This window comes from Carassius auratus, chromosome 43 (genome assembly GCF_003368295.1).
Source record: "Carassius auratus strain Wakin chromosome 43, ASM336829v1, whole genome shotgun sequence".
Taxonomy (NCBI): domain Eukaryota; kingdom Metazoa; phylum Chordata; class Actinopteri; order Cypriniformes; family Cyprinidae; genus Carassius; species Carassius auratus.
The window spans coordinates 21,824,016-21,847,585 of NC_039285.1; the positions used below are offsets into that span (position 1 = coordinate 21,824,016).

The 23,570-nt window shown below is 38.1% G+C and overlaps 1 protein-coding gene and 1 long non-coding RNA gene across 3 annotated transcripts in view; one reads left to right on the top strand and one right to left on the bottom strand.

Moving 5' to 3' along the window:
* The window catches only part of LOC113061898 (leucine-rich repeat and fibronectin type III domain-containing protein 1-like protein), a 145,382-nt gene that overhangs the window by 14,998 nt on the left and 106,814 nt on the right, over window positions 1–23,570 (bottom strand). Inside the window, exon 3 of the mRNA XM_026231407.1 lies at window positions 1,326–2,702. Coding sequence (XP_026087192.1) covers window positions 1,326–2,702 — 1,377 coding nt within the window. The remainder of the gene's footprint in view (window positions 1–1,325; window positions 2,703–23,570) is intronic.
* Window positions 22,119–23,312, top strand: LOC113061899 (uncharacterized). Of its 2 annotated transcripts, none has more exons than XR_003278461.1 (3): window positions 22,119–22,157; window positions 22,646–22,838; window positions 22,928–23,312. It is a non-coding gene; the product is annotated as an uncharacterized LOC113061899 (long non-coding RNA). The 2 variants fall into 2 exon arrangements; XR_003278460.1 differs by lacking the exon at window positions 22,119–22,157 and adding an exon at window positions 22,221–22,511.

The window sequence follows — 23,570 nt, forward strand, 5'->3', positions numbered from 1 at the left end:
AAATAATGCATCTGGAAAGAAGACGTTGCAGAGATTTTTAAAGCTTTCAAAAATTTTAGAATCATCTTGCATGCATGATTTAGCATTTTGCAAACTTCATGGCAATCTGGAGACTCAAGGAGTCTGTATTTTGCCACTACATATCTCTATAAGCCACTACTAGTTGAGAATTAAACTGCTGTAATCTTCATGTCACATAAAAATGTTTTCATTATTCTTTTTTTCAACATACTCCAGAAAAATGAAGCCAGACATTTACTACAAAAGAATCAGCTGTGGGAGCTGGATTTCAGAAACAGTAAAAAGGGTGAATTACTTTTAATTATATAGCTATTATTATTATTATTATTATTATTATTATTATTATTATTTAGTTGATTTAAATTTCTAGATCAGAGAGCAGAAAACCATTAGCTGGCTCAAAAACAAAATGAAAAAGAATATATAAAAAAATAAATCACATTAATATTGGTAAAATCCTTTAATTATTTTTTTCTATGGAAGGGGATAATAAAGTTTCTGGAGCCGCTCATTAAAAATACCAATGGGTCGTCTGTCAACCTCCAGTTTAGAAATCTTCATTTATTAAAATAAAAGCAGTTTATCACTGATGCGTTTCCTAATATATTTCTATTTTCAATAACAAACGTGATTACTGTCTGCAATCTAATAATTTCAGTGGAAACCAGGGTTCTTATAGTTAACTAAAACTAAAATAATAAAAAAAAACCGATACAAATAATGATCTAAAATAATAATAAAAAACATGAACTGAAGTAAAATTAAATGTTAAATATTATGAGTTAATATAAATATTAAAATAAAATATTATTATTATTATTTTTAACTTAATACATAAAAAAGTAATAAAAAGGATAAACCCAAAATTGCGCAATTATTTAACAATTTCAAATGGAAAACAGAAAAAAAATTTTTTAATTAAAACTTTTAATAAAAGCTATTAATAATACTTCAGATGTTCTAAAATAACACCAGTCAAAACCATAGATGACAAGAAAGACAGAAAGAGTTTCAATAATTACATTTCAGACATTTTAGAGGACGCCGAAAATTGTGAAGAATTGTGATGATGCCAACTTTGGATTGACATATAAAACTGTCAAATATTATCAAGATTACATGATGTTTACTAACCATATGTGGCTGTATATTACCGTCATATGGACGCTCATCACTGACCAATAACAGAATACACATCCTATAACCCTGAAACATGCATTTTCTGTAAAGCTGCTTTGAAACAGTACGTATTGTGATATACAGTTCAACTTGGATTTATCTGAAGAGTCTGTGATGAAACTCACCTGTATATGAGGATGTCGTCGGTGGAGCTGTTGTACTGGATCTGGTACATGCGGACTCCGGGGATTTGGCTTTGGGGAGGCCAGCGGATCATCGCTGAGCTTGAGGTTATTTCCGAGACACTGACCCGCTGATCCGCTCGAGGCTGGCCGCCGCTTCCACTGCTGTTGGACTTTATAGAAGTTGGCATGTCCGAGGGCCCCGGCTCCGGCTCCAGTTTGGGGTCGTAATGCGGCGAAGGGTTCACGACTAATTCCACAGGAGCAGTGGCTTCGCCGGCCGCATTCGAGGCTATGCAAGTGAACACGCCGGAGTCCTTCACCGTGGCTGTCAAGATATCCAAAGAGCCGTTCTCGTAGCATACAGTGCGCGAGGTGTTGCCGATCAGCTTCCCATCTGGACTGACCCAGTGGACAGTCGGCTCGGGGTCTCCCACGGAGCGGCATCGCAAACTAACCTCTTGACCCTCCATTACGAACATCTTGGAAGTGTGCCGGGTGATCATAGGTGGCTCGCAGACGAACTCTTCCTCACGAATCGTCCAGAAGTACTTGCCGGCCAAGTCTCGCGGGGACGCGCACGTCTCCAAATCGTCCTCCCGCGTCAGGCGGCGCAACCAAACCAGCTCGCAATTACAATGCAACGGGTTCCCACCGAAACTGAGGACCAACGCGGTCAGCGGCGAGCCTTTCATTTTGGCATAGACTGGGATTCGTAGGAACAGAGGATCTGGGGGGATCTTCTTCAGCTTGTTAGACGTCATATCAAGTCGGGCGAGTTTATGAAGATTTGAAAATATCCCTTCAGGAACAAACTCGATGAGATTGTGGTCCAAACTGAGGGTGTTGACGCTGGCTAGCATGGCTATTGTGTCCCACGGCAAGTCTATCAAATTGTTATAAGAAAGGTCGAGGTCCTCGAGAGTTTCTAGGAAGTCTTGGAAGGCTCCTTCAGAGATGCTGTGAAGCTGGTTGTTAGCGAGGATAAGGTGGCGCAGATTGACCAGCCCCTGGAGATGGGTGTCGTCCAGAAACGTGAGCCGGTTGGCGTCCAGATGCAGCGCGTGCAGATCCTGCAGGTCAGCGAAGGCGTACGGTTGGATCTGGCTGATGGTGTTGCGAGAGAGCGTGAGGTGTATGAGGCTGCTCATGTTAGTGAAGTCTTGGTGGCGCAGGGTGGTGATGAAGTTGTCCATCAGTCGCAGCTCGGCGGTCTGCCGGTCGATATTAGGTGGCACGAAGAGCAAGCCGGTTTTGGCACACAGCACGGTGTACGAGGGAAGCAGGTTCTGGCAGGTGCAGCGTTTGGGGCACAGCATGGCGTAGGACGGCATGGAGAACAGAGCCAGGCACAGCAGCAGTTGCTCCATGGGTGCGCTCCTACAGGAATCAGAGCACAGAGGAAAACAGTTTAGCTCTCATGCTGAGTCTCTTCCCTCTGTCTGCGAGTCTCTCACTGTAACCTTCCCAAACACACACACAAGTGTAGGATGCTCTCGCATGCTGCGCTCAAGAGAGTGGTTTTATTAAACATGCAAAGATTGTCAGACACATTAAGGCTCAAATAACTGAGAGGGAAAGCTGAGCAGACACCGCAGCCGAGGTTATACCTACTAGCATGTATCAAAAAATTAGCAAATACCCAAATGGACTTGCATTCACCCTATGCATATTTTCCTAATCAAATTAGTACATTAACATTTTCTAACAACATGATGTCTGTGTTTCCCACATCTACAATTGCAAATTGGAATATTATGCATGAATCCATTTTTCTAGTTGTATTTTGTTTTTTAAAGGGACAGTGCAACAAAAATGTAATTTCTTTAATGATGTATGGATGCACATTTGTGCAAAAAAAAAAACAACAAAAAAAAAACAATGTGTTTATACATGTGTATACATGTGTATTTGCTTCCTTCTCGTTTCCCTTTTTGAAACCAGAAATTAAATATGGAATATGAAATTTAATTATCCTAAAACTGATGAATTTAATAAGTGATACAACTCGATTTTCATTAAAAATATTAGAACAATCTTAAAAACATGTAAATTTAAATGTTTGGTGTTTAACACGTTTTAAATATAAATGCAATGTATAAATACAAATTTGTAGTGTGTTTTTGAGGAACTAACCCATTGCTTTTCATTGCTTACACTTGAACAGACTTGAAGGACATCCATATTTTTATGATCAGCTAGTTTTCTAAAAATATCTTGATAATGTACAAATATATAGTATAAATAATATCTTGCATGCCTAAAAATGCGACTATTTTATATACATATATATACGTGTGTGTGTGTTTATGAAGAGGAATGGGCTTCCATGTCCACATCTTTGACTCTCTTTCTTCTACTGAACAGATTATTAACAATAAAATAAAATGTCTGAGCTGCTATTTTACACACAATAGTAGTGAAGGGTGACCATGGCTGTCAAGCAAGATTCCCGTTGAAGACTAACATCCAATTTATATTAAATTTCTCACACAAAGCTATGGCTTCTGAAGACTTTGATTACAGCACACAAAATCTATGAACAGCGTTTATAGATATTTATTGAGCTTGGCAGCCCCTGGTTCCCCATGCATTCCCATTGTATGGAAAACGGCATCTCAGACCTTGTGCTATTCGTCACCTTTTGTGAAGTCATATGGGTTTGAAATATCCCGAGGGTAAGCATTTATAAAACATGTGGGTACAAAGTGATGTTTCTAGTGCATCACTGCTGAGAAACTGCTTATTTTAATTCACCAAACCGGCACTGCACGCAAGATTACTAGATATTATCGTGCAGTGTGGATGTGTTAAAGCAGGCATCTTTTCTTGTGTTATATAACACTGCTGCCTCTGCCTTCCATAACATATGCAGGATCTGCAACGGGAGCAAAAGAGAGAGAAAGAGAGGAGGGGCGGCTTTAGTTTCACAGCAAAACCAATGAGCAAGAGCGCAAGAAGGAGAGAAAGAGTTGGAGGACATCTCCTTCGGAGCCCGCTGGTTTCAATAGCCCTCCGCTGTGTGAAAGTCAGGATATTTGACACCCGCCCCCCTCGGAAATTCATATGTGGTATGGTGAGGGGATAAAAAAGGCAGCGGGAATTGAAATTATTTTTCTATGTCATTGCTTTCGCATGAATGATACTATCTGATTTGTGGCTCTTTGTTTATTGCTTGTGCATACCATTCCATTTTAATAACTTTTATGTAAAAGCACGTAAATGCAATTATTTTTTTCACCGCTCTCAACGCCATCTTGAATATCAAGAGGTTCAGGCCCAATGGTTATCTGCGAGGGATCTTTAGCTATCACTAGGAGTATTTTACCTCTTTCAACCAATAGGGGGAAACATTGAGCTTCATTTTGGGCACAAACGGGCCGACTGGCAGAAGTAAAACACAGAAGTGCTTGAGTGCGAGATAGTGTAGCGGCAGTGAGATGCATTGAGGCGAGCTTAAGCCCCCTCTCTCCATTACACACAGAAAACAGAGTCACAGAAACCCTCAAGAGAGAGCCATTATCCAGACAACTAACTAAGAAGAGCACTAAAGCAGTCTCTCACTTTAGTTTGCACTGGATTTTTAGAGCCACTCGCACATGCATTTGCTCCGATATAGACAAGTGAAACAGCCTTGATAAATGGAAGGCTTGACAGACTGCCAAATTCTGCTCCAGGATAGTTTCTCCCAGTCAAACAGAGCACAAGCAGGATTACAGCTAAATCGGAGAACGATTACACGCAGACGCCTCCTTAGGATGCCCCATGCCCACGTTTAATTCCAGAAACACACTGACAACGTGATACAGTGCCGTGTTTTGTCATTACGACAATGTGAGAATAAATGGATTTATTCTGCATGGGATAAATGGATATGAATTGAATTTGTTGTAATGCATGAATGGGTTTCAGCACAGAGACATGGTTAAAATACAGTGGAAACACCACGATGAAATGCCAACATGGTCAACATTTTACCCTGCTCTCTCTTCTTCTCTCTCTCTGCATATCGGCAGGATTCATTAATATTTCATAGAGGACACAGGCTGCTGTGTGGGTATTTGACACAGTTTGTGAAATTAACCCCTACTGCGCTGGAGCTCTTCTCTGGCAAATGAAGAGCAAACACATTTAATGTTTTATCATCCGTATGAATGCTTTAGTAAGGCTTTAGAAAGCGCAGAACGAGTAAAAAGTCAGAATTATTCATTAATTGCAGAGACTGATACTGATAAACAGTGCTGGATAGATTACTTACAAATTGTAGTGCATTAGTGATTACAAATAACATGATGAAAAATGTAGTTGGTAACGCAATCTTTTAGATTTCACATTTTTGTTAATTAGACTACTTTTAGATTACATCTGACCTAACTCTTTTATCACATAGATTTGAAAAAGGATTTTTTTTCGTACCACACTGATATAAAAATACAAAGTAAAAGAAGATATATTCCATTTTAGTTATAAAAATATAAAAACAGAATAAAATACTTACTAAAAAAAGATAAAGGCAATACTTTTACTTAAAGCCTTTATATATAATGCATTATAAATGCATTATTTATGCCTTGTAATGCACCTTCTAATGCATTGTATGATCTCATGTATAATTGAAACCACGGTTAAAATACATTATAATATTTCGGTACAGATTTAGAAAGAGTAATGCATTAAAACATGACAAGCAAACCTTCCGATAATACCATGCATTTTAATATTGGCTACAAATATTTATGATAATATATATACAGTGTATATATATTGCAACCTAATTTATGAATAGCCTTATAATGCATGTAGAGTGTTACCAAGAGATTTTATGATTATATAATCCAGTGACTATCAAGACCAAATGACAATATAGTCAAGGTGAGTTATAAATAAAGTGATTAGTTTAGTAAAAAATTTATTATACAAAGCAGAGATGCAAGATACCATGCAATGTTTATGGTGGTCATCAAATGGTCAGTGATCGAGGTGGGTGGTATACAGGTTATAAGGTCCAATTTAATGCACCACCGGATGTGTATGCCAGAATTGGTCAGCATTGCACTCTTGAGACGCGCACACATTGCTACTACTATAGTTAAATCTATTGAATGCTACAACAATGAGAAGTCATTCAACTGTAGCTGTGCAAGAAATCTCAAAATGTGTCCTTTTTTGGTTTCCTATGACAATGGTTCAGCATATTTTTTCGTTCCATCAGGGATTCATTATCATTGAGAGATAGCTGCAACAGAATAGACACAGCTCCTCTCTCTGTGTGTCCTTATTCAAAGAATTCAGGACAAAAATTGACTGATGGATTGAAATGCTGCTAGTTCTCAGTAGTAAGACTCTGAAATAAGTAATGCCAGTGCCAGAGTTACTACGGTACAGTGGGTACAGAAAATAATCCCTTTGAAATCCCTTTAAATAATCACATTTTGGTGCTTTGCAACCTGAAATTAAGACGGACACAGTTTTTGTTTTATTCAGCTTTATTTATTCATAAATAAACAACTCATAACATGTAAGTGAAAGATAACACCAACATGTCAGACAAAAAAAAAAAAAAAAACAGGATCATTGAGTTGTAAATAGCATCACCCCTCCTGAAAAGTTGTAAACTCGATCAGGTGCAGCTAATGGCGCACAAAGCCATTTGATTTTCAACTTTCCTGTTTTCATTTTAGTAATTTTCTTTACCAGATGCCTCACTCCTTGCTGTATCTTTAGTGTTTCACAAGAGATTTTAGCAATGCCACAAACTGTGCACGAATTTGCCAACACACCAAAAGTCAGGATATTTCAATATGAAGTCAAATATTTCTCATCAAAATCCTCTAAAACCAACTGATCTGAGCTGTGCTCGCCACATCATCTGTGAACTGCACGTCTCTTTTTATTTCCCCTGAGGATACGATGCAACAAGGCAGAGAAGTGAGCTATGAAAGCAATGAAATATTTATGTGTGTATGTGTGTGTGTGTGTATCCTCTAATGTTATGCAGATTACACAGAGGTCTCTAACCTGCCCCAAAAAGCATGCATGATAATTGTTTCTGTGTGCTGCTGATCCTCCCTCGATCCCTCTCACAATCTCGCACTCCTTCTCTGCCTTTCTTTGCTCATTTACACCAAGCAAACAGCAGAAGTAGGCTGTGATATTTAAACAAAGAGAGACCTCTTCACTTCTTCACCCTCGCTGACTCCGTGTCCCGCCGAGGACTGGCTCCTTTCACTTGGCTATCAAAAAATGATAGTCAGACTGTGCTAACATGCACCAATCTCAATAAGACAGAAACACACTACACAATAGATGCAATTATTTTATGACTGACTATTCACTCCTGATCCACTTTGCCAACATTGTTCTCTAGCAGCCTATAATGCCCAACCATTCCTGATTTTCATGTACACTGATGGGAGCTTTGGATCCGGTCGGGATGCACTGTACTTTGACCATTTGAGTGTTGAGTAATTGCAGGCTGTTGAGGTTTTAAAGGAGAATGGGTTGAGTAAATGCTCGCCAGGCAATTAGCCTTTGCTGCGCATTAAACATGGGCTAGGTCCAGACCTGTGCACATCAACACACATTAAAGCTCAGAGGTGAGTGTTTCACAGATGAGGGCGTTACAGCAGATGTTTGTGTTTTGACAGCGCTTTCATCAAAATTAACTGTTAATCGATAAAACACCTCCTACTGTTAGTAAACAGCCATAAACTACAGAACAGTGTCAAGGATTCATGGATGTGCAAGATATTTTATAAATTGAACACACGTTGGTGCTGGATTTGGAGTTCCCTTTCAGTCGGTCACTTTCGACACCACGTCGGTGAACGATGCAAAATGGGATATCGCTTCGATAGACCAATCTACTTCGAGTGTAAACTTAACGAGCCAATGCACATTGGCAGTCAATTATTGCATCCATCTGCCGCTGATCACAGCGTGAGTATAAGAAGGCAGCAGGTGCAATGCATACCAGCCTTTTGTTTCAGAGCCGAGCGTTAGTATCGTTCTGCTCAACCTTGTCTGCTGTGAACTACGAGTTCAGCATGCTCTCGGAAGCTTCGTGTGTTGGCGAGACAGTGCTTCAGTGGCGGTCGTTCCTGTGTCGAGTGGGTTGTGCACTTCAGGCTGCACTAGCACCCTGTCGTGTTGCAAGCGGCCAATTCCCTTGTACGCCTCAGCACTAAAGAGCGGTCCCACTGAAACTTTTTCAGAGGCTCCTGGAGCATATGGGGGCCGCAGCGGCACTTACACCGCTTGGCCTGTTACATATGAGACCGCTCCAGCACTAACAACACAGCGACTGTTGCGTACAAGGTGGTCAAGCGACAAGGTGGTCTGCGCTCCTGTCGCATGTCACAACTCACCCGCTACCTCCTCCTTTGAAGTCGGAGGGTTCTGAGGTCACTTGTGCCGTTCACGTTCCAGGCCTGCTCAACCGTACAGCCGATGAGCTGTCTCGAGCAATGCTCCCATGAGAATGGCGACTCCATCAACTGACGGTCCAGCTGATTTGGAGATGGTTCGGAGTTAATCAGGTTGACCTGTTTGCTTCTCCAGGGACCTCTCACTCCCAGTTGTTCTAATCCCTGACCAAGGAAACTCAAGTATGCGTTTCCCCTGTGAGCCTTCTTGCACAGCCTCTGGGAGGATGGGGAGCAAGTCTTGCGAGTGGCCCCGTATTGGCCCACTCAGACCTGGTTCCCCGAACTAGTACTCCACGCGACAGCCCCTCCTTGTCCAATTCCTCTGAGGAAGGATCTACTGACTCAGAGAAGGGCACCATTTGGCACCCTCATCCAGATCTTTGGAAACTCCATGTCTGGTCCCTGGATGGGACGCGGAGGTTCTAGGTGACCTTCCCCAGGAGGTAGTGGACACCATCACTTCGGCAAGAGCAACGTCTACGAGACACACTTATGCCTTGAAGTGGAACCTGTTCATTGAGTGGTGTTCTTATTGCCGAGAAGATCCCCGTAGATGCCCGATTGCAGTCGTGTTTTCCTTTCTGCAGCAAGGGTTAGAGCGAAGGCTGTCTCTCTCCACCCTCAAAGCCTAGGTTTCCGCAATATGCTGAGTACCATGACCCCATGAATGGGAAGTTTTTAGGTAAGCATGACCTCATTGTCAGGTTCCTTAGAGTGGCCAGGAGGTTAAATCCTTCCCAGCCCCCCTCTATACCCTCTTGGGACTTTAATCACTTCAGCAGGGCCCATTCGAGCCTTTGCATTCAGTTGAGCTAAAGTTTCTTTCATTGAAAACTCTGCTCCTGCTCGCACTGTCCTCCATCAAGAGGGTAGGGGACCTGCATGCATTTTCGGTCAATGATTCATTCCTAGAGTTTAGGCCGGCTGAATCCCAGGTAATCCTGAGGCCCTGGCTTGACTACGTGCCCAAGGTTCCCACTACACCCTTCAAAGACCAAGTGGTGAACCTGCAAGCCCTGGCCCTGGAGGAGGCAGACCCAGCCCTGGCTTTGCTCTGTCTCGTCCGAGCATTGAGATGCTACGTAGACTGGACACAAAGCTTCAGAACCTCAGACCAGCTCTTTGTCGGTTATGGAGGCCGGCAGAAGGGGAGTGCTGTCTCCAAGCAGAGGATGGCCCACTGGATTGTGGAAGCCATAACCCTGGCTTATCAGGCACAGGGTGTGCCCTGCCCATTCAGGTTGTGAGCTCACTCAACTAGAAGTGTTACATCCTCCTGGGCGCCGGCTCGTGGCACCTTGCTGACAGACATTTGTAAAGGTGTGGGCTGGGCGACCCCTAACACGTTCGCTACATTCTATAGCCTTCGTGATGAGCCGGTATCCTCCTGTGTTCTCACCTCAAACGGGTAGTGGCACTGAGAGGCCCAAGTTAGTGTCATCTTGCTTAAACTGCTCCAGAGTGTCTGTACTGTAGACCCTGTTGAGATCCTCCATCACCCTAGGCAGCTGGACGCGGTAGAACGTCTGGCGCCAGGCCTTCATGATGAATCCGTGAGAACCATGGAAGGCTGGGTTCCATATTGAGACCTAAGCGGACCTAAGCGGATTAATGTGTATAGTCCACGGTATAGCCTTAGAGCCCGTGTTTCCCCTGGCAGACTTCTGCCTTCTCAAGAGGGTTTTAATCACCAAAAATTTCTCCATATATACCTAGATGGGAACGCAGATACCATGTCCTGTCGCCATGGTTGCTGTACCACTGCTGAGCTGCCGGGTCTCCGGCTCGGCTCCTCAGGGAAAACCTGTAATGCATTGCACCTGCTGCCTTTGTATTCTTATGCTGTGATCAGCGGCAGCTGGATGCAATAATTGCATGCCAATGTGCATTAGCTCATTTAGTTTACACTCATAGTAGATTGGTCTATCGAAGCGATATCCCATTTTGAGTTGGTCACCGATGTGGGGTCTCCGTTCCCTCCTTCAGGGAATGAGGGTTACCATACGTAACCGAGACGTTATTACCAGTGTGCTGTAATGTACAATATATATATATATATGTATTAGCATATCATAATATAAACATGTTAGATATGATAGTATAATACCAGTGTTATTTTACTACAATTGAAATACTGTAATGTTTTATAAATATTTAGATATTTTTTTAAATGTTTTTTTTTTTTAAGTTTAATTTGAAAATTTTTGTACTTTCACAGTGCGTTTTTGTCATTTTTATTAGTTATTTTTATGTCTACTCAGTATTTTTAAATTTATGTTTTAGTTTAAGTTATCAAGCTGAACTAATGAGAAATATTGTTTCTCAAAAAATAATAATTAATGTTTACTTTCATTTAAGTATCTCACACACACACAAAAAGTGATTTTATGGTTTCTACTTCTGGCTAACTATAATAACTCTGGAATATACTGTTTAACTTAGTCTTTTTAGTGATAGTGAGCCTAGTTTATGGTGTGGAGGTTTGTGATTATATGCTATAAAATATAAAATGATTTATTCATCCTGCAGCAGAATTTACAAGAAAGATTTCATATTTTACAGTGTGTTTATGCCTTTGCTGGATATTCACTTGCAATAGAGATCCATAATGTTTATGAGATATCTAATAGCCTATAAAGTCACCCTCTCTGTCCAAAAGACACACACCATCACACACCTCAAATACAGCTGTAACTCAACACAACCCTTAATACAGCAGTGCAACCAAACAGAGAATGTCTTTTAGATGACTTTACATTCAGAAAGCAAAGAAGATGCACCAAACTTCAAATAAATATAAACTGAATTCACTGAAATTCATATAACTACTGCACATTTTGTATGAAATGAATATTAATTACCCAAAGCATGTAAATGCCAGTTCAGGTCAATTATCAAAAATAATCAAAACATTTTTTTTAAAAAACCCTTCACCCATCCCATGCAGTTATACAGACGACATTGACATTCACAGTCATTCACTCTGTTTCTAGTGCACCTTATCTCCCACAAAACAGTTCCTCTTTCTCCAGCCAAACAAACAGTCAGTGTGATGGACAGAGGAGAGGTAGCGACACACAGCGGACACACGCCTGACAGATCCATCAGCTCTGCCGTCCCTCGCAGTCACTGCTACCATGGCTGTCACGGCCTGTATGTCACTCCGATTATACAAACAGCAAACATCCTCTCCCCGTCCTTCGCTGTCTCCAGTCCTCCGTCGCTCAGCCTGCGCCTCGCGTGCACTGAGGCTCTCACTGTCAAACACAGCACACGTCAGGAATGGGGCTGAGGCACAGTCATGCTAATCCTCTCACTCTGCCTAACATTAAATGCTATTAGCGCTGCTAATTACTTTATCATCACCTTCATCATCAGCCCCTCCAAGCAAAACCTCTCCAGCCGAGCAACTGCCACAAAGACCAGTGGAGATGCTAATGGATGCTTTCTCCAGCTGTTACAGATCTATCTATCTATCTATCTATCTATCTATCTATCTATCTATCTATCTATCTATCTATCTATCTATCTATCTATCTATCTATCTATCTATCTATCTATCTATCTATCTATCTATAATAAACCTGAATTGACAAAGTCTTGTGGTTTAACAATATTTTGTTTCAAGTAATCTATTATTATTATTATTCATTATTATTATTACTATATATATATATATATATATATATATATATATATATATATATATATACATATATATATATATATATATATAATTATACCCAAAATACATGTGATTGCATTCTATAGACATTGTTATTTAAAAATATTGCTAGAGTAGGTTTTACAAGAAAATACTACTTCAGTCTTTGTCCTTCAAAAATGCAAATATTATTCAATGTGTTACTTGCTTTTTCATTTTCTTTTCTTTTCTTTTCTTTTCTGTATTTCCTTTTTTTCCCCTACACAATTTCACAAATTATTACAAAGTAAACATTTTAAATATATTTTTTTCAAGGTAAAAGTTTATTTAATTATTATTATTATTATTATTATTATTATTATTATTATTATTATTATTATTATTTTATTAACTTTTTTATTTCATTAATTATTTATTCAAAAAATATTTTTTTTTATGCATGACATATCATGAAATGTGCCGGTAGGTTTGTGTTGGTCACAGCACAAGAAACACAATTCATCTTTATTAAACAACTAAAACATGCTCATCATAGCGGATGCGTTTTCAATCCACTGCATGCATTAATAGCATCTTTGAATAAATTGTCATTGACCTACATAAAACAGTTTCTGTAAACGCATATCATAGTCTAACCAGAAAACAAAGGTTAAATAAGTAAACATAATATCTCCATACACTTGTGAAACTACAGTCAACATTAGATGTCGTCAGATAAGCACAGCAGTGGAGGACTGATGTGTTCGTGACTTTAACGTCAGTGCTGTTGTTGCTGTTGTTTAGTGCTTCGCCTGAGGTTTTGAACCGTTCTGTAGGACGTGTGCTATTTCACCAGAGGACGGAGGCAAGGAGGACACGGTGCAAATCATCAAGGCATAAAGCACACAACAGTTGCAGATGCTCTCATATCTGCTATAAAAAAAAAAAAAAAGCTGCAGAATGGAACAGTTTTGCCTCCAGACGAAAACTCTCACCTCAGCCGAACTCGCAGTAAGTAAACACTTACTTTGATTGGTGATTTTACCTACACCCAACCGCACTCAGGTGTGCCTTTGAAAGAAAGATATACAGAGAGAAAATAAGGACACCTACACACTTTGTGCACCCTAGCACCCTATACATGCTAACTTCATATACCCCTCCTTGAGACCTTGTGTGTCTACAGTTGCACTGAGGAAATGAATGCTGTTGTGCAGTGTCTCAGTCTGGCCTTGCCGATCTGAATAGCTGGTTATATAGGCATCTCTTTCTCTTTTTCTCAGCCAAAGGCCCAATCTTTCCTCATGAAGCGAGGAGGAAGAGAAAGATTCATATTGAATTATCATCGCTCAGGAGGTCTCCGTTATTCAGTTTCAGAAGTGCTAGCTAGCATGGATGCATGCTGTTCTTGAGCAGAGAAAGAAAATGAGTAAAAACGAGCATCTCTTGGTTCTCTTGGCTGCTGGAGCCGGAGTCGGAGCTCAGTATGGACTGGAATCCTAATGTTGGGGTAAAGTTGGCCTCCGGTTATTCCAGCGTTCAGCCGAGGCAGAAGCGTGTTAGCGGCCATGTTGGGCACTGGCTCTCCTCTTCTTGGCAAACATCAAACAAATGCTTTGCTTCTCTTTTTTTTGACGCTCTCTTTCTTAGCCCATGGCTAGAGGAAGGGTTTCCAGGCATGATGATTGGTGTCTGTTCCAGCAAGATTTGGACAAGATATAAAGGGTAAAAAATGACAGCTAGTGGCCTAAAGGAATGTCAAAGGATTATTTTCCGAAAACGAAATCTCTGGCCTGTTTTACTCACCCTTGTGTCTTTCGAATAACCCTCTTTCTTCAGTGGAACACAAGAGAAGATGCTTTACGAAATGTCCAAGCTGCTCTTTTACATGTTGATGATTTTAAAGGGGCATAAAATAAAAAATAAAAAATAAATGTCACATTAATGCAACTGTCCAGGGCTGAGTTTACCAAAAACTTCGGTTGCCTAAGAAGTTTGTAAAAAATGATCACACGACTGATCTTAATATTACGGTCTGTTTCGCAAAAGTATCGTAACTTAAGTAGCACTTGAAAATCATCGTAGATCTACGAGTGCTCCAGAGTAATCGTTAAGCCCTAAGTTAGGCCAGCCTACACCTTTAACTTGATTCAAGCGAAATGTGATTATAATATAAGGGTTTGATTGTGCTTTATTGTACACTTTATGACTCGTTTTCTTTCTTTCTTTTTTTTTTAGTTCATAAATGAACTAATTAAAAAGGGCAGGAAAAATCTGAAATACACATGAGTGAAAAAAAATATTAATAATTAAAAAAAGAATAAAATAAGTAATGTAGGAAGTGTTTCGAAGACTGGGGGGATAATATGACAATGGACCCGGAAATAGCATCTCTCTCTCTCTCTCACTCTCTCTCTCTCTCACTCTCTCTCTCTCTCCCTCTCTCTATACTGTGTATAAATAAATAATTTTTTAATAAATTTATGCATTTAGCAGATGTTTTTATCCAAAGCGACTTACAGTGCATTCAGGCTAACATTTTTTTTTAAACTAACATAATATATAAATATATTGTACACAATGATATAATATAATATTGTATTGTATTATAGTTATTATATCCAAGATGTCTGTCTGGAACGGAGCATTAGGTTAACATCAATAAACGACAATAAAGACTCCCGAGTAGCACTTAATGCACGGCTACGTGCGATTGCTTTACGTGCATTGGGTCTCATTCATGAAACATTCGTAAATATACGAGTAAATATCTGAGTGATTTGCGCGTAAAGATAACTTCCCGAAGACTCTTCTCCTGATTCACAAAAACTTCGTAAACGTCAGATGTGATAGTGAAATGTGTGTGTGTGTGTTAATGAATTCCAATCAGTCGTAAATGGGACGCGCGTGCACGCTCACTCTCAATTACCATAAATCCCGCCCATTAAATCCGACTGACAACTATATGTGAGCATCATATTATGACACCAAACGAAGGATTTCAACATGTCTTCTCAAAAGCGACTGAAAAAGAAACATTTCTCATCTGCAGAAATTGAAGTTTTATTATCAGAAGTTCATTCAAAATGCCACATTTTATTTTCAAGCGTACTAGTGGCATATCAGGTCCTAAAAAAGGAAGTTTGGCAGCATATTACAGATCCTATTACTGGCTCTCATAATAAAAGTTAAAAGAAAAACCGTATGTAATTAATATATATATATATATATATATATATATATTTTCGAAATGCTGTGTAAATATGTACCCGATTAAGGTTAATTAAAATGCAGCCGTTTTAATGAGCAAAACATTCAGAAGTTAAACGCACTATTTACGCGTGGCTGGGAGCAGGTGTAGATTTCTTTCGTACCAACTAACATTTGGAAAATACGAACGTTTTAATGAATCCGAAAATTTACGCCAAAACCACTTTACACGCGACTTACACAAAAATTTGTTCTGCTCGTGTTTCATGAATGAGACCCATTGTTGGGAAACAAACGTGAAACAATAACGAACAATCGTAAAATCACTCACAGAAAACACTTTTAAGGTCTAAGATCAATAGTTATCAGGAAACCCGGCTCTGATATGATAATAAAGAACAAAACACTTTTTAAAATATGCAATTCTTCTTATTAAGTAGACCTGCATTTATTATTATTATTATTATTATTATTATTATTATTATTATTATTATTATTGTTTCATAGAGGAAAACAATTGCTTCTTGCACATTTTGTGACACTTTTAAAGTAAAAAGTCTGATGAGATGAATTCAATGTCAGGATCCTGCCCTGACAGCCCTGTCCATCTTGTCTCTGTTCCATGTTTCTCTGTTTGTTTTGTGTCTGAGCACATGGTTCTGTCTTTGTTTGTGTCTGCCACGTGCTCCCCTTGTCCCACCTCCTTGTTACCCCTGGTCACGCCCCCTTGTTTAGCCCTTGTCTGCTTGACTGTTTTCACCTGATCCTTATGTGTACTGTCCTATATATTGGGGTTTCTTTCCTTGTGTCTCTGCTGGTTCGTTTTTGGTGTTTACCTGTCTCTTGGCCTAGAATTTATCCCTTTGAGCTTGATAATTATTTTGATCTCTTATCTAGCTGGTCTTTAGCTCTGTCTAGTTTAAAAGAAAGGGACATATTTTTGTGCATTCTAATCTAGTTTTGTTTCTCATTCGATTAAAATTTTCATTTATTCTTAAGTGATTCCAGTTTTGGATTGAGTTTTGTTCTTACTCTTGGATTATAGCTTTGGTTTTCTTTTGCTTTGTTCTAATTTTGTCTTCAATTGTCTGTCGTTTTGAGTCTTGTTTTTGTGTATTGTCCTGTCTTGGCCCCACTCAGATTTCCTGACCACTGTACCCCACTGCCTGGAAGCAGCTCACCTCTCTCACGTGTCAAGTCTCTGGTCTTGTGGGTCTCTACCTGGCGACTACTCTGGTGACGTTGCAGTTTCACTTGAAGCTACGAGTTTCCTGTGTCTACCTGGCCCTTCCTCTGGAGCTGCCTACTCTGTGCTTGGGCCCGTGGTCATCTTGGACTGTCTCAGTGGTCATCCCTCCTGCCCGTATTGTTGTCTGCCCAGCCCATCTGTTTGAACTGTTTCACTGCAAATTCCCCAGCTGTTCCAGTCTTCGTCTTAATAAAATACCCTTGTCTGCTCATTCTGCATTTGGGTCCCATTTCTTGCAGATCCCTGACATTCAAAGCATGTTCAGTTTTATCCAAAACAGATAAACGTGAATCTCTTGCAGAGGAACTGTGTAAAGTCTTTATTAATTAATTGTTTGCCCCTGTTATCGTAATTTGGGTGAAAATAAATAAGCATAGTTGGTGTTTCACTGCCATTAGCATTAATCTCAGCAGTGAATTGTAAGCATAGGTATTTGTTCATACATTATTGAAAGAACATATGAAAGTCAGTCATGGGGTTTGAAACAACAAGAAGGTCAGTTAATGATGACATTTATTTTGAGTGTTGTTGCTGTTATTACTAAGTTATTAAAAGTGCTTTTAGTAGCTAGACTAATACTGGTGATACACTAGCCACTGAGTGACAGACAAATCCTCACACATCCACCCACATGCTCACCTCGTCTCAAAGACACGCTCCCTCACCACACACACACACACACACACACACACTTGAGAAACCAGACAGAGAGCACTAGGAGTAGACATGAACCTCAGGTGGTTAAGCTTGTGAAAACCCAGGTATTGTGTTTGAGAACAGGCCAGAGCCACTCTGTTATCGACACAGATTCTCCGATCGTTCCTGCTCTCGCTGTCACAAGCAAAACATTTACAAAGGCAGGAGAATTTAGGTGTTTTTTTTTTTTATGTATGATATGTATTCAAGAAAATATTCCATAATTACGCTGTACTAGAACATTCCTATTAAGGATCCAATAACATTTTAAAAGCAATTAATTTTAATAGCTATGAGGATCTGTTATAATACAAACATACACTGATTAAGGCAATAAAGCTCAATATGACAATGATAACATAACGAGAGATACATAAAATATCACATGCTAACCACATTAATTCACTTAAAGTCATTTAATTTATATTTTATTTTAGTTGCAAATCTACTTAATTTTGTTCACTTATTTTGTAGTGCATTTAAGCAATTTTTGCATGTCCTTCTGTTCTTTTACTAAGGATTCATAATTTATATTTATACATATACTACAACTTGTATTATTATGCTTTTATTTTCATTGTTATGATCAATTATCATTTTTATGTTATGGCTTTGTTGTTGTTGTTGATAAATTGATAAATAATGGGGGAGGGGGTAAATAAATAAATAAATTAACAGGAAATGAATGCTTTTATTCAGAAATGATGCATTAATTTTGAATTATAATATCAAATATAACATTACAAAAGACTGCAATCTCACATAATTATACATGCTATTTTTTATGATATTTATGTGAGCAATTATTAAATAAAATAATCGATTAAGCACCAAATCAGCATATTATAATACATAATTACTGTAGAAGAGCAGAAAGATGTTATACTTTGTGTTTAATTGATTTTTTAAATGTATTATTATTTTGTTTTATTTTTATTTATTTATTATTTGTTTTACTAAATAGCCTGTTATTAATGAAGGCTCATGCTACTGATGTCTCATTAACATCATAACAGTATAATTGACAGCCATTATTGTAAATATTTAATAGGTTTTTAATTTAAGTGAGCTTAAACTTTATTCAAGCGAACCAAATGATGCCAGAAAAAAAAAAAGATGCTAATTTTAATAATAAAAAAACATAATTGCACGATTAAGCCATTCATTTTGACAGTCATCATATATATATATATATATATATATATATATATATATATATATATATATATATATATATATATATATTAACTATAAGCTGGGATTTAATTGTACAGTTGTTAACTCAACGTTACCACATGAAGCACATTTTTATTTTACCTGAAACTAATCATTCTTACTGTGATAAATAACATCACAGTGCACTTATTAATACTTGTATATTAACAAACACAATTAGAGGCATTATAATGATCACTTTTCTTCTTGAATTACCTTATGATATTTCTATCATCAGTGGATAAAGCACATGCTGCAGTGTTATAACGTACTTCTGAATATTTGACTTGCTAATCATATGGCTCAGAATAGCATGGCAGTAATGATATACTGCACGTGTAAAGCAAGTAGTAGGGATGTGGATACAGCTCGAAGAAGACGTGTTAGAGAGATAGAGAGATAGAGACGGAGATAAATCACTCGTTCTGCACGAGAGAGGCCACACAACACCAGGTCAAGGAGAACTCCACCTCTCATTCACTTTCTCCCTCATTCTGTCATCCTCTGCAAGCTCATGATAAAATAAAAAACACACATAACAATAAACAACACAGAGTGCATTAGTGCATAAGGAAGAAACGTATTTGTTAAAGAGTTAGCCTTGAACCAAAACAACTAGCTACAAAAAAATAAAAAAATAAACAGTGAATGAAAAGCTGGTACAAGAGTGTTAACTTAACATCTTTAACCCTTTGATGCAACTTTTTTTCAAGGTCAGTGTAACGTTAGCCTAACATTCAAATATTATGTCCAGTTTAATTTCACAATACATCAAATAATTTCAGTTGTTAAATAAATAAATAAATAAATAGCATGCATCAATACACAAAAACAGCCGTGTTGAGTTGTAATATGTGGGGCAGGTGAATAGTGTTGTTATTTATTTATTTATTTTATTTTTGCAGTAAATATGTTCCTACTAGCAAAAATGAGCAAATATCAAAGGTTTCTATATGGGTTATTTTTGACTCTTGTGAGCAAAATTTATGCAAAAATACAAAAACTGGTTATTTTAAGACCCATATTGTGCATACAGAATGGTGACCAAAACTATTATTATTTAAAAAGTAAGAATGAAAAAAAAAAAAAAAAAAATGTATGTGTGTGTGTGTGTGTGTGTATATATATATATATATATATATATATATATATATATATATATATATATATATATATATATATATATATATATATACTGAAAAATATAGAAAATAATAACTCAATCGGGTAATTTTAGACCCATGTTGTACATCAAAAGGTTAATGAGGTAACTGCAACCCCACAAGGCATTTAAAGTTTTGTATCTATAGAAATAAGTTCATTGCAACTCTGATTTGTGGAATTTACTAAACAGCATCATGGGTAATTTAGTTATATGCATGAGTTGTAATATCAAATTAATAAATAAATACACTACCATTTAAAAATCTGGGGAATTCATGATTTTTTATTATATATATATATATATATATATATTTATCAAGGATGCATTATTTTGGTCAAAGCTGAACGTAAAGACCTCGTGCAAGACATAATGTAATAGTAGGATTGCTATTTCAAACAATTGCTGTTCTTTTGAACTTTCTATTCATGAAATAATCCAAAAAAATTAAATGTATCACTGTTTCTGAGAAGAAAAACAAACAGTTTTCAACATTAATAGAAATAGAAATATTTACTAAGCAGCAAATCATCATATTAGAAAGATTTCTAAAGGATCTAAGGTATGTATTTCCCCCAACAGATTCAAACAGAGTCCATAAACCTGTGTTAGCGCTTCTCAACTGAGAGAAACATGATTTCATCTAATATTTGCTCACAAAGCTTCACTGAGTTAAAGCACAAGCTGTTACATCAGGTGCTTGTCCTCGCCTTCAGAACAAAATAATGCAGTCGTCAGCCAATCAGCCGCCGCCCCGGCCCTCGCAGACCTCCAGCAGCAGGACGTCTAGCCTCGGGTGCACTGTTTTAATAGATCACACCTCTGAGAAGCAGGGACCATATTGCATTGGTTGAGCAGCAGCAGGGACGGAGATGACTGACCTTGGAGAAACAGGCTGGCTCTGCTGCAGGAGGCTGTCAGCGCTGACACTGAGCACACAGGTAGCAATGTGTTGTTGTTTTGTTGTTGCACGAGGAGGACACGTCGCGCGTGTTATCCTCAGAAGCAGACGTCTTGTGAGGTCACAGAAGGGCTTTTAACCAGAGAGGTTTTGCCCTTCGTATCAACACTCTACCAAACCCATCAGATTTCTCAGAAGGATGTAATCCGCACTTTACTGTAACTTCTTTACGAGTGCCGTTAAAAAAGACCGGAGCTCTGCAAATTTCACATTTCACTGCTAGATTAACTTCTGTGATTGTCTGCTCTCAGAAGAACAGTCTCTTGCTCACCAGCGATAAAGTGAATGCATCAGAGCTGAAGTGAATGAGCTCCGAGAGCCGTTCCACAGGGATGTTCTGCTGAGAAATGAACCCTCGTCACAGATACATTATTTACATCTCCCAGGCCTTTTCTTCCTTTCACCAGAGAGACTGCTTTATTTTTGAACACATAAATAAGAGAGAACTGAATGGCATATTGATATCTCAGTCACAGGGACGGCTGCTTGAACTACATTTCATCATACAGACACAAAAATAATAAAAATAATAAGAATAAAAGAGTGGGCTGAAAACAGAGACTACAGGCTTTTGTACTTTTAGCAGAGATCAAATGTAATTTCATGTGACCCTGGGTATCTGTTTCAGACAGTAGATTTATTCATTTACAGTATATTATTGTACTTTTTTATATTTTAATAATATTAGATTATTATTTATTCATGATGTATTGATGTATTTTATAATAAATGCAATGCATTATTAATTTATGTATTTATTCATTCAATAATAACTATAACCACAATTCCTCAAGGGGTACGCAGGAGATCATATTTCCATCAGGGTTATATTGTGCTAATATTCCACATACTATTTTAAGCACAGTAAGTAAGGATTGACCGATTAAGATATTCTGCCTGCTATTCTTTTAATGTTATGGCTGACAACTAATAAATTACGTTTTTCCTAAAAAACATAACAAATAAAACAAAAGAAATTTAAATCAATCATTTTAAATGCTACAGGTATGAAAAAAAAAAAATTATATTTGCTAAATATTACGTGTGTTTTTCATTATTGGTGTTTTTAAAAGAAGCAAAAGTAAAGAGTTAATGAGCATGCATGAATCTCTATTATACAGTGCACAGTTCCGGTCCTTGATTCTGATTGGTTGAGCCGTCTTCGAAGCTGTTGTAAATTACTCTACAAACACACACCTTTGTTTACGTTTGTGTGTTGCTCGGCAACCACTTGTTGGAACAACAACTGTTTCTGAGGAACTACATTGTTTGGTGACAAAAAAAATACTGTTTTTATTAATATATCATTACATTTTATGTGCTCTGATTTATTCTGTAAACCCTTACTACATAATCGTAACTGCGTTTCACATCATGCTTAACGACAACCTTAGCTGTTATAAAATCTCTATAAACCAGCTTATTGCTTTAATATCTTATACTGATAATACAAAACACAAAACATCCAACACAACTGATATATCACACATCCCAAACACTGAACATAACCTACAAATGCATAGCCTATTTAAAACAACAACAACAAAACACTGTGTCCCCACGACCTCAGTTCTTATTTTACTCAGTTTGCTGAACCTTCCTCAAGTGCTTTGTTCGTTTTAACAGGTTAGTTCCTGCAGATGTAATTGCTTAAAACTGCTGAATATGCATAACAGAATAGCAATAATGTTCCTATGCTCACTTAACCAGAATCGATACAGAACGTCTGGCTTGATTTCCTTTACTCCCATGTTACACAGCACGAGTCAATAGGGCACGGGGTGGAAAAGGCTGCACTAAAAGGGGACGAGAAAATGAGAGAGCGACGAGCTGCACAGAAAATGGAGGTGAGAGATAGGAGAGTGGGCTGGAGAGAATGGAATAGCTCAGCCGAGCATCACGCTGCGATAAGAGCAGCTCTTGTCTTGTCATCGGGTTCACAGCTTCGCTAAGGTATTGTCCTCAGGCTTATTCTCTTCCCGTACAGCCATTATTTAAATTAATCGCAGAGCTTCATTAATCTTAATGACTCCTTTTGGAAGGATCCGTGGAGGGAGGCGGCTCATGACAGGACTGGTTTGAAATGGATTTTGTGTTGAAATGGAGAGATTCTGCTTTTGTGCAGCTAGAACTGACCGGTCCGAGATTTCCTCCGGCTTTATGCATGAGGCTCACGCTGGAGCAGAGTAAAAGTTAATGAAGACCATCTCAAACGACAGCTGCTGAGCCATTTAATCACTTAACATGCTATTGTTCTATAAGGTTATAATTAAAGTGTTAATAGGCACTGCCATTATTGTGCAATTGCAAGATACGGTTAAATGCAGTTTGCACAGTGCTGCAAAAACCATTTCATATTTAAAGGTGTTTAAAGATGTTTTTTTACTTACTTACTTTTACTTTTTGAATGATAAATGTTGTCTGCAATCCCAGTATTATTTTATTAACATTTTCCTATTTTTTTTTTACATATGTATATACTTTGTATTATTATTATTATTATTATTATTATTATTATTATTATTATTATTATTGTTAGATTTTATTTCAGTTTTAGTTATTTTAGTACATCAAGAAAAACTAAATGTGGTACTTTTAGTTTATCCTGCTCAGTTGCACTGGGAAACCAGTTCAGATTTCACTCAACCAATGGCATGTGTTAGGGGCGGGGCTATCTATTTGATC